Here is a 12045-nt window from a genome sequence, read left to right as displayed (position 1 = left end):
GCTTCCTCATTGGATGCAGGCTCCCTTTCTTTTGCTGGTGTCTCAGGTTCCCATCTACAGGGTGCATAGCCAGCGTCGCCACACAGGCACGATTCCGGGAGCTGAGGAAAAGAAGAGAGATCCACAGCGTCAACCTGGTCAAGACGGTCAGGGTCACCAGGAGGATCCTGACAGTGGGCCACTCCAGTTGATTAGACGGGCCGGATGTGGCCTGAGGGCCGTAGTTTGGGGACCCCTGCTCTTGATATTTGCTTTTTTGCGTGCGATCATACAGTTTGTGATGGATGTATGCAAATAACACCTGTGATAGTTACGATGAGAGGTCCAAATTGATTTATGATTCCCATAAGAGTTTCTAAAGGGGGAAAGGGGTGGTATTGGGGTAATAATATTGTTACTGTACTATCAGCAGTATGACATTACATAAATGCTCATGTCATGCCGGTAAAGGGTGCAAACCGGATTATTTTTGGGAAAAGCATTTCCTAAAATTGGGAAAACTAATTCCAAGACTAGAATGGGAACCTAGTCTATTACTGATATTAAGTGATACTATTGTTTCATATAATTCTTATTAGAACATTGGAATGTTGGGAGCTCCGTTGAAGACAATGGAGTGCTCCCTGCTTTCACGGGCCGATAAATTCCTGCAGTGCAACATTCCAAAGTTTTACAAAGGCCTCTCGGAGCGCGAGGGGATTTACATCCCCTCGAGCTTCGAGAAGCCTTTGTTTTATTTGTTAGAACATTCAGCCCTCTAGTGGCAGAATGTTCTAATACCCTTATAGCCCTTCGTAGCAGGGCTATATTGGCTATTAAAGTCCCGTTCCTTGTTAAAGTCCCTCGCCTTCGACTCGGGGCTTTAAAGCGGGAGCACGCCTTTAACCACTTGCGTGAATTTTCGCGCTGCGTGGGGTTTTACAGAGTGGGCGGTATTAAGACGGCTGGGGGCCTTCTGCGCACACGCTCACCGTGACGCGTGACGGCTCCCGGCCGTCGCAAGCATGCAAGGGGTTAATAGCTGGTATAGCCTGCTACGGCAGGCTGTAAGGCTATAGTATTAACCGTGGGTGCAAGGCAAAGTTGCAGGAAGCTTCCTAGAAGTTGTATAGATGTATTCCTCGTGTAGACCAAAGGATTCCCCCCCCCGCAAAAAAAGGGCATCTGCCTTAGGGTTCAAGAAAGGGCCCAAAAGAGGCAGTACTGGGAAAGTGAATTGCGACTTGAGGTGCAACTACCTCCTTGAATTTGAAAAGTGCAGTGCTAAGAACAACACATAGTACTATACTGTTGAACAGTCAGCATTGTATATGGACTGGTCCTTGGGTGCCTGTGACACCTTAACAGCTAAAAGCACAGTATGACTTTTGAACACTTCTATTGTCAACATATTGAAAAGCACATAAAAAAGAGGTTTCGTTTATTCAGCAAGTCTAAACTCATTGCAGGCTGTTTCTTGTTACCGTGGGGGAGCCGACCTACCTGTTTTCTGCCAACCGAAGCGGTTTTCCTGCCTGCTTTCTTCGCCGCAAGTGGAGGCTGCCCTGGGGGTGCTGCCGGGCCGCAGGGACTCCAACTCCTGGCACCTTTGAGTGGCGCATACCGGCTGCGTCACTTCAAAGCGCCCGGAGGCACTTAAATCAGCCCGTCCGCGCCCGTCGTAGCCAGGAGTAGGCTGGGCTGGGCCACCCCCTTTCATTTGGATTGTGAGCACCTTTAAGAATTATTAAGGACTCGGTTAGTGACATTTACTGACTTTATTCTTTGTGGATTCTGTTTGTTTCATCAATGGCCACTAAACGCAAATTAACTGGACAGAGGGTTGGGGGTGGTGTGGCAGGTACCTGGACGCATTTTTAACTAGGGCAGAACCTGTTTTGCAGCATGAAATACTCTTAACTGAGAAAAGACTCTCTTTGGGGCCGTTTATGGGGCAAAAAAGATCATCTCTAGGGGCCACCAGTAAAGTCAAATCACCAGTAGCAGTCCCTCAAACTTTAATCTGCTCCAGTATAGAGCCGCTTGATGTAGGTACGGTCAGCACTGTTGCTACCGAACCGAACCCTGAGGTGGGAATAGTTGAGGTGGTAAACCTGAGTGACTCGAGTGGCCTGGCTACAGTCCATTCTCCCAGTGTAAGCGCTCAGGTGGTTTCGGTGACCTCACCTCAAGTTCTTGTGGCAGATTTTCCTGTTGCCTTGATTACTCAGCAAGCACCACCTCCAAAATCGCCTTGGATAGATTGAGGTGATCGAGCCACCACATCTAAAAGATCTACTCGCGATAATGAAGCTGCGGGAGGTGCTCCTAAATCGGGGACAGACACTAATTATGAGGGGGGAACCGGGGAACCTTCTGCAAAGCGCGCAAGGGGTGGGGTAGCCTTGAGGTCTAAAACCAACGCCAAAGCTAAATTTAAATCTCAAACCTCAGGAGCAAATGGAATGTCGTCTCTGAGGTCTGAAAATGGAGTGCCCGCTACTCATAATGCCGATATGTCTATGGTAGGAGACCGTGGAAGCAATCCAGATTACTGGAAGCATATAGAGACCTTAATCACTGGGCTTTTAGCACCTTTTCTGAACAGATTGGGGGCGATTGAGGAAAAACTATCTCTTTTGACACAGGGTACACACTTGATGGTGAACCCAGAAGTGATTAGGCGCCATAGTAATGCTGTAGGGGGGGGGTGTTGTTCAGAAGTATTTGACCTGTCGAGTGCTAGTGGACGAAGCAGGGACCTGACCCACGAAGTGGCGAACAATTATGTTGATCATGTGCGCACCGATTGTGTGCAGGCTCCGCATTTTCCGCCTGGCACTGTGGGGCATACTTTGCAATTAAGAACAGGCTCCCAAGGGACAGGCGGGCTGGCGAAGATGGTTCACTCAGGTCCCCAAACTCTGCCCTCCCAGAGCCCCCCCCACAGGGAAGTAATGGCTGAACACACACCACATAGAGATGGTTCCAGATCTTTACCCCATGTGCCCAACAAGCCAGCCCATGATATTCTAGATCTACCACCGGCGGCTTGTCCTTTGGTTAGGGTCCGGGCTGGTGTTCCTTCACTAAGACCCGACTGAATCCTGAGCACAGCTGAGGAATAAAACTGCTGATTGGCTAACTAGACACAAAGGGCTTAGGGCAGCCATGTTTAACAACATCATTATGGTCCGTAGAGTAGCATGGGTGGGTCAGTCCCCCTAGAACATAGGGGGGACTGTGTGGTTGTTAATTTTAGGAGCCCATCTGTTGCTCAGATGATCTTAAAGGCGGAGGATCACTGCCCATTATCCTCTACATCTATCTTGGCATTGCCACTTGTCTATTTTTATAAACCCTCTAAGAGAAATTTAAACAAGACACCTTGCTTTACCCCGAATATAAATAGGTTTGAGGTGTTATCCGGGCTTGACACCCAAGACTGACTAAATGTTATCAATATAGCTTTGGTGAACACATCAAACCATGGGGCAATGATAGAGGACCCTACACCTATCACCGTGCATAGCATACCACCTGTGGCCCCACCGTCCGGACGTAGTATCTAGCCCCACCTTACATGACGACCTCAACTCTCATTCTACTGGGTGTTTACCCAAGAAAGACATTTTAAAAGTTTTATCTTGGAACATAGCTGGTCTTAAGACCAAAAGGGGAGACAGCAATTGGGAGCATTTTCTCGCTGGCGCCGACATTATTGCCCTCCAGGAAACTTGGGACCATAAAGATTCCTACTTTCTGGACGGTTTTTTAACGTTCTGTAAACATGCTATACCGTCCAGTATGGGGAGAGCCAGTGGGGGGCTCCTGCTGTTAATTAACCTGAAACTAATATATAAAGTCAAGCTAATGGACTCACTTTCTCCAAATATTTTAGTAGTTGAACTAACAGCTAAGAACTTACCTAGTCTGTTAGTGATTCATTTTTACAACTCTTTTACGAGAGATGATGACTTAGAGCACCTAAGGCAGGGGACCCCAAACTACGGCCCCCGGGCCACTTCCGGCCCATCAACTGGAGTGGCCCACTGTCAGGATCCTCCTGGTGACCCTGACCGTCTTGACCAGGTTGACGCTGTGGATCCCTCTTCTTTTCCTCAGCTCACAGAATCGTGCCTGTGCAGTGACGCTGGCCACGCCCCCTGGAGGTGGGTACCTGAGATGCCAGCAAAAGAAAAGGAGCCTGCATCCAATGAGGAAGCGGCAAGGATCCGGAAGGCGGAAGACGAGGAACGAGAGCCAAGCTGCAAGTCGGAAGAAATCCTACCAAAGGAGAGGACGCTGCCTGTCAAGTCGCCACAGGATACAGAGAACCTGTCTGGAGACCAATGACCCTGTGTTCCGCCCCGCCACGGTCCCGGAGGAACATGGCTAGAGCAGGTGGTACGTGCTCGACTCCTGCGCCCGTGGAAATCGGGACCTGCACTACCGGGAGGTGGGAGTGAGCGGGAGACCTGAGGGAGAAAAGGCTGGGCTGGGCACTACGCGGCGCATAACTCACTCTCCCTTCCCCTTCCTCTCAGGTGACGGCCCCGACCCTTCACTCCCCCGTGATAGTGGTGCAACTTTTCCTCACCTCCCACCAGAGGCGCAACTAGAGCCAAATTTCGGGGGGGGGGGGGCTAAGAAAAAAATTCGGGGGGGGGGCTGAATCTTTAGGCAGCATGCAGAGTGGAGCTGCAGGGGCTCTTAGAAGCAAGGCTCATTAACATGCAAAAGGTCTTTAAAGACCTGTGAAGGGCTCGGGTGCGGCTATGTGTGTGCCCCGGAATCTATCTCATCCCGGGCAGCCACACACGACGGGGGGCTGAAGACCTTTGAGTTCAATGGGTGTTGCGCGCCTGCCTCCCAACCTGCTAAATCCTTTTGCAAAGCCTGAGTAATAACGGAGGGCTTCTCTCTACCTTTTTGTTTCCCCCTGCAGAGGATGTCGTGGGACCTACAGAATCCCCCGGACATTTCATTTTCAAATCTCCCTTGTTGTGTGGAAAATAAACCTTGACTTATTTCAACCTCAAACCGTGTGGTGTCCCTTGTTTGTCAATCGCTTAACACAGAAGTTCCCGCCAACACAGAGCTTCGGATTGATGCCTGTCCTTTGCCTGCTTCTACGCAAGTAAGAACCGTGTGCCCATTGTAATCAGGTCCCCCTTACTTCCCCTACCAACCTGAGAAGAACGGAAGAAAGACAGACAACAAAATGTCGAAACTGTTGGGGAAACAGAAAATAGATTCAGAGTGCAGAGTTTTTAAACAGCAGTGGACAGATGACTATTTTTTTGTCCAGTGCAAGGAATAGGCAGTTTATTTAATCTGCAAAGAGACTGTGGCGGTGTTTAAAGAACTTAATATCCTCCGACACTATGAAACCCGCAATGGAGGGCAGTATGCTAGCTTGCTGGGCCAAGTGAGGAGAGACAAGGTGGCTAAGCTACAAAATTGATTTGCCGCCCAGCAGAGTACAATGCTACGCCAAAACACAGGCGAACCTGTCATCTCTTCGGGCCAGCTTCAAGGTAGCTAAACTGATTGCAAGCTGTGGAAAGTCGTTCAGTGATGGGGAGTTTGTCAAGAAGTGTTTGAACGCTGTCGCGGAGAAGGTGTGTCCGGACAAGAAAGATGCCCTGAACGCGGTGAGTCTGTCCGCATCTACAGTTACCAGGCGAATTGAAGAAATGGGGCATAATGTACATGTCCAGCTGAAAGAGAAAGCTAAACATTTTGAGTGTTTTGCATTGGCAATGGATGAGAGCAATGACGTGCAGGACACAGCACAACTGCTGATTTATATTCTGGGAGTTAATTCATCTTTTGAAGTGTCCGAGGAGCTGGAAGCTCTACAAAGTCTCACGGATACTACGACAGGAGAGGATATTTTTTGTAAAGTACGCCAAACGATGGAAGAGTTGGATTTAGACTGGGCAAAGCTGGCTAGCATCACAACGGTCGGTGCTCCGAGTATGGTTGGTGCGCCGTGGGGGTTAGTGGGGCACATAAAAAGAGAAATGGAGGAACGAGGTCTCGCCCCCCCACTACAAGTCCACTGCCTGATTCACCAGCAAGCATTGTGCTGCAAAGTTCTGAAGTGGGAATCTGTCATGAAGGTGGTTGTGTCTTGCATAAACTTTATCAGAGCAAATGGACTAAAACACAGGCAGTTCCAAGCTTTTCTATCCGAGCTGGAGTCTGCCCATGGAGACGTGCTTTACCACGCGAAAGTCAGATGGTTAAACCGGGGTAGAGTTTTGAAGCGCTTCTACGAGCTGCTACCCGAAATTAACGCCTTTCTCCTGACAAAGGGAAAAACTGTCCCAGAGCTGATCGACACAGAATGGAAATGGGACCTTGACTTTTTAACAGATGTGACAGAAATTTTAAACAGCCTCAATTTACAGCTCCAAGGCAAGGGAACATTAATCAGTGACATGTGTTCCCACATCAAAGCATTTGAGGATAAAATAGCGCTGCTTGTTGGACAAATGCAAAAACAAGACTTCACCCATCTCCCTGCTACTCGGAGCCTCTCAGCTGAGGAGACAGCGGTCTCATTTCCAACCAAGAAGTGCAAGGACGCACTGGAAACGCTGAGAGCGGAGTTCAGTATGCAGTTCCGTGAGCTTCATGCCCACGTTAAAGAAATTCGCATATTCCAGAACCCTTTTGTTGCTGACATTAATGACACCCTGCCTTCTCTTCAATTTGAACTGGCTGAGTTGCAGACCTGTGATGTGCTGAAAGACGCATTCAATCCCAACTGTCTCATAGAGTACTATGCTTCCCTCCCAAACGAGAGCTACTCTAACATCAGAAAGCATGCAATGAAGATGTCCACAGTTTCTGGGAGCACATATATCTGTGAGCAAACTTTTTCACGCATGAAGTTGATAAAAAATCCAACAAGATCAAGACTCTCAGATCAACACCTGCATCAGTCTCTGAGACTGGCTGTAACTGGAATGGAACCTGACATCAGTCTCCTCACCAGTCAGAAGCAAGCCCACAGCTCACACTGATATGGTAAGCCTGCTGATTTCAGTAACTATGAATTTGAAAAAATGTCAGTATAGTAATGCTCTTTTTATAGGCAACATGTTTCTTGAACAGTGATGTCACATACAAAATGAGACTGCAGCATGTCATGTGATGATGGGCTGCTTGTGTTTTGTTATCCGCCATTCCTGAAGGGCCTGCATGCTTCCAGGACCACCCTAAAGTCAGCCTGTTTATTACAATTATTCTGTATCAATGGTATTTTACTGTGTGGCAAAAAAAAATATCATCAGCTTGTGTTTTTATTTTCAAATCTAATCTATATCTATAAAATAAAAGGAGTATCTGTGGAACTTCAAAAAAAAACGAGAAGACTTTCTATTTTTTTTTTTGCAAACAACAGGTGGCGCCAGGGCCCAGCGAAGGGCAGCTGCAAAAAAAAATGGCAATATAATCTCCACAATAATACTGGTTGTCACTTTGGCCCATATCATTTCCTGTTATAAGACTGACCTCAGCCCCTCATTACAGAAAGGAAAGTTGATGTGGCCCCCGCCGAAAAAAGTTTGTGGACCACTGACCTAAGGTCTCTCTCTACATGTTTGACTGAGTATGAGTCCACGGTTAATACGCACTACCACATACTAGTCCTAGGTGATTTTAATATCCATGTTTGTCCGACTGATTGTATTTAAAATTAGACGAGGAATATTGCCCGCAGGGTTTAACGCGTTTTGAACATTCCCCCTCGGGGATCTTTCTAGAGAGTCTCTTATCTGACCATAATTTGATCTGACCAATTCAGCGGTATACGTTCTCCCCCATACCTACATACATTGGCCATGGCCATCATAGCACCATTGACTATATCCTAGTCTCTGGTTCTCTGGCAGACCACTTAGTTACATTTGGGGTAACGGATAATTGCCTAAGCGATCACAACCCACTGACACTGAATCTTAATATTTGTGCCACTGACAAAGTTAGCCCTCTGGTACACATAAATAATACCAACATTGCTCCAAAAGATCAAGCTCGCCAGCTAAGATGGGTTTCAATTACCCCGGACAGTTTTATTGAAAGCCTAACTGGTGTTTGTATAGAGGAGTTTGGTATTTGTTCAGACCAGGGCGTCGATCCATTAATAGTCCTGGATGCTTTTGATTGTATTACAAAACAAGTGGCGGCTAACTTGACAGTTCCTTGCAAAACTATGCCTACAAAACATAAAAAATGGTTAGATGACACTTGTATAAGAGCCCATAAAGCACTCAGGGACGAGATTAATGGGAAACCAAGATCTGCAGATAGGGTTAAGGATGCAAGGAGGGCATATAAAATTGTTGTGGGGAGTAGGAAGAAACACCTAAGAGAGATCGCATGGGAAGAGCTTAGCCAAGCAAGTGTTTTATCAAATAGTTCCAGATTCTGGAGCGTGGTGAATAGTCCTACCTTTGATGAATCATCTAATCCCGTTTCAGATTGCCTCATTCCCCCTGAGAAATGGGTACAACACTTTGGGGGTGTTTATAGTGAGGTTAGTCAAGGTTCTCCACGCTGGACAGTGGTCAGTGGGTGTGTTTCGTCCCCTTAGCATTTTACTAAGGACAAAGTAATAAAAGCAATTGGGTCAACATCAAGGGGGAAAGCGCCGGGCCCTGACGGCGTTCCAGCTGACCTTTATAGAGCAGATCCTATTTTATGGTCCAAAGTCTTAACTCAGGTTTTTAATGCAGTTGCCCAGGTTGGCATTCCCCTGTCTTGGGCCTAAGCAGTTAATATTCCAATTTTGAAAAAGGGAGCCAGAGATGACCTGGCCTGTTACAGGCCAATATCTCTCTTGGATTCCGCTGCCAAAATCATGGGGAAAGTTGTCCTTGCCCGACTAACGGACTGGTTGGATCAAAATATTATCATCTCAGATCTCCAATATGGGTTTAGGCAGGGCAAAGGTACCGTGGGTCAATGTCTCAATCTTCATTTAATAATAGGAAAGTACACGGTCGCTAAGCAGGTGGACCTGCATCTTGCATTTATGGATTCATCTTCTGCCTTTGATCTTGTTAATCGATCAAAGTTATGGGCAATATTGCATGGCATGGGCTTAGATGCAGATTTGATTTCCTTCTTGGCGGCAATGCATGAGAATTCTACAGCGTCAGTGCGTTATAACAAAGATGGGAGCCTCACAGATTTTTTGCCCTTCAAAAGAAGGGTGAGACGAGGTGCATTTTAACACCCTTGTTGCTCACACTCTATAATAACAATCTAGGGGCCGTTTTAACTGCCAGTTGTAAAGACATCCCAAGGGCCGGTACCAAAATGATTCCCGCTCTGCTTTAAGCAGATGATGCTGTTTTGCTGGCAAGGACTTCAAGAGGGCTTCAAACTCTTTTAAATTGTTATATCGATGTTATGGACTCTCTAGATTTGGTCACGAATTTTAAAAATTCCCATTCTATGTCCATTGGCTCTGGTTGAGCAAGGAAGGCTAAATTCCATTGTAAGAATATGGAATTAACAAAGGTCCCCGCTTTCCCTTATTTGGGGGTTCTTTTTGACGACAGACGCTCGTGGGTTATCCAGCGTATGCATAAAAGGAATATCTTAGCCCGAGCCTCGGGGGCCATTGTGGAATTTGCAAAAAGAATTGGCTCGAACCCTCTCCCCGCACTTTTGAAAATTTACAATGCCAAGTGTCTTCCAATGGTGACTTATGGGAGTGACCTATGGGGTTACTTACAGACGGGTGAAGTCCAGGAGGTTGAAAATGTTTTTTTACGTAGATTACTGTCGGTCCCGGCCTCTACCCCTGTTTTTTATATCCATGAGGATCTTGGAGCTGGCTTCATCTCAGATCAGATTGTGGTTGCCCCTATAATGTGCTGGCTAAGAATCTGGGCCCTACCGTCGCCCAATTTAAATCAGCTGATCATACAATACTGCATCTCGCTAGACAAGGGCCTAGATATACCTTGGGTTCGTTATATCAAGTCTCAAATGGCTTCTCTCGGTTGTCCTGAGCTATTCTTGAGCCCAAGCGCTCTGGGCAAACCAGCGATTAGAGACCTGAAGCAGCAGTTTTTGGACAGATCTGTGCTGTTTAGGGAGGAAAGGGAACTAGCTAAATCCACAGTGAGAAGTTTCGTCACACTGAGCAAAGGTAGACAGTTGCAACCATATCTAACATAGATAAATAGGCCTTATCACGTGTTTGTCCTAGTTAGATTTAAGCATAACATGGTTCCCTGGCTACTGGCCTTTCCGAAAGGGTTTTTTAAAGTAGGTTCGTTAAGACCCTGTCCTTGTGACAACTTCTCAGAACAAAATATTCTTCACATGATACTTTTCTGTGGGGTCTACGACTCGCTACGTAGGAAATTTATTATCCCCCTCCTAAAAGGTCAAAATTTTGAGAAAGTCAGTCCAGCGCTAGCATACTTACAAATGTTGGCATCGCCCGTGGTGTGCTTTGGGGTTGACAGTTACATAACAGGTGCTATTAGATGCAGGAATAGGCTGATGATATCATAGATGGGATCATGTTTTAAATGAAGTTATTTATTTAATATTAAGTGGTTTTTAATAGTATATCATGTAATTAGCAGATATTTTTGTTAACTGTAGATTTATTATTATGTATTTATTCACTTAGGACCTATTGTGTTGGATAGGATTGCGTTGTATATGATGTTTTTTACAAATTGTGCAGTAATTTGGAATAATAACTTATGTAATAATGAATTGATTGCATTAGAATGTTCTGTGTTGTGCACTTTGATGGTTTTAATCTAACCGAATAAAGTTAAACTTGACTTGACTTGACTTGACTTGAGTTACTCATAGTTTTCAATATACTGTGAGCAGCATTATCTCTTGTCAATCTAAGTCTTACCACTGACATCTGGCGAAACCCTCTCACTCCAATACTCTCCCATAATGTTTATTTTTTAATGATACTGTTCTCGAGGAAGATTCTCTAGCATGCGCTACACTGCACTACACTAATGTATTGTTTATCCACGGATCTTGCGCTAGCAAGAAGTAATGCATTTATTCACAATGGTTCTTTTTTTTGTAACTAGTTTGTTCTGACATCTCTGGATAATGTTAGATCAGAGAAGACTGAATCAATATGCAAGTAATACGTTATTGCTTAGGTGGTCAGGCTGCATGACAATTTTAATTGCTTATTTCTTTATTCACACCATGATGATTCTGCTCTTTTCATGCAGTTCTAAGGAGAGATGTTCAATATAAGTTCTTGAATTTGTGGGGTGAGCTGGAAGCCTTTCCTATGCTGCTAGCGATGCTGTCTGATTTCGTACTGATTGTGCTGCACATTTGAGACTTGGCCTATTTTTTATTTTGGCTATTATTCTGCATTGTCCTATTTCTGGGAGCTTTCATGGGAATAAATATATGCATTGAACCACATTTTTTTTTAAAATATATTTTTATTTCAAAAACATGCTCTTAAAACAATATGCATATTGGTTGTACAATGGAGACAACATCACATATTTGGTTCTTTTCATAATAGTCATCCCCGGGAGTGGATTAAGCAAACATATATCGAAACCGAGGCCCTCGTCACAGCTCCTTATTACATATCCAGTCTATGGTGGCACAGAGTCGATGGTGCGGAATGGGCTTTATATGTATTCCCCTTGTACTTTACCGCCCCAGTGATGTTCCTCTGTAATTACTACATGGGGACCATATTATTCCCATTTTTTGGGGCACCTCTGGCCTTGTAAATCACTTCCTCTGCCCTCGGGCACCAGTCCATATCTGCCTACCATTCTGCGGGAGTCAGGGGAGGGAGGGCCCCATTCTTATGCATTTTTTTGGGGGCAACTACCTATGCCAGGGCCAGCCATATCTTAGTGTGCCCTGGTTAATCTTCCTCCCCTTGAATCATCAAGAACAACCACTTTGCGCACAACAGGAGCCCCGTTCCCAGGGCCCCGGCCATTTCATCAGTGACCCCCTTCCAGTATCCCTGCATCACCGTACAATCCCAAAGGATGTGTTAGAAGGTTCCCTCTT

General features: G+C 45.9%; 1 protein-coding gene across 1 annotated transcript; it reads left to right on the top strand.

Annotated features, from left to right (window-relative positions):
* The first annotated feature begins 5678 nt into the window (after positions 1–5678).
* On the top strand, positions 5679–7016 carry LOC144790847 (general transcription factor II-I repeat domain-containing protein 2-like). The gene has a single exon (XM_078665513.1). It carries the CDS (start codon positions 5679–5681, stop codon positions 7014–7016), a length of 1338 nt encoding a protein of 445 aa, XP_078521639.1.
* Positions 7017–12045: the final 5029 nt, after the last annotated feature.

Source organism: Lissotriton helveticus, chromosome 11 (genome assembly GCF_964261635.1).
Source record: "Lissotriton helveticus chromosome 11, aLisHel1.1, whole genome shotgun sequence".
Taxonomy (NCBI): Eukaryota; Metazoa; Chordata; class Amphibia; order Caudata; family Salamandridae; genus Lissotriton; species Lissotriton helveticus.
This window is presented reverse-complemented; position numbering and strand designations above follow the sequence as displayed.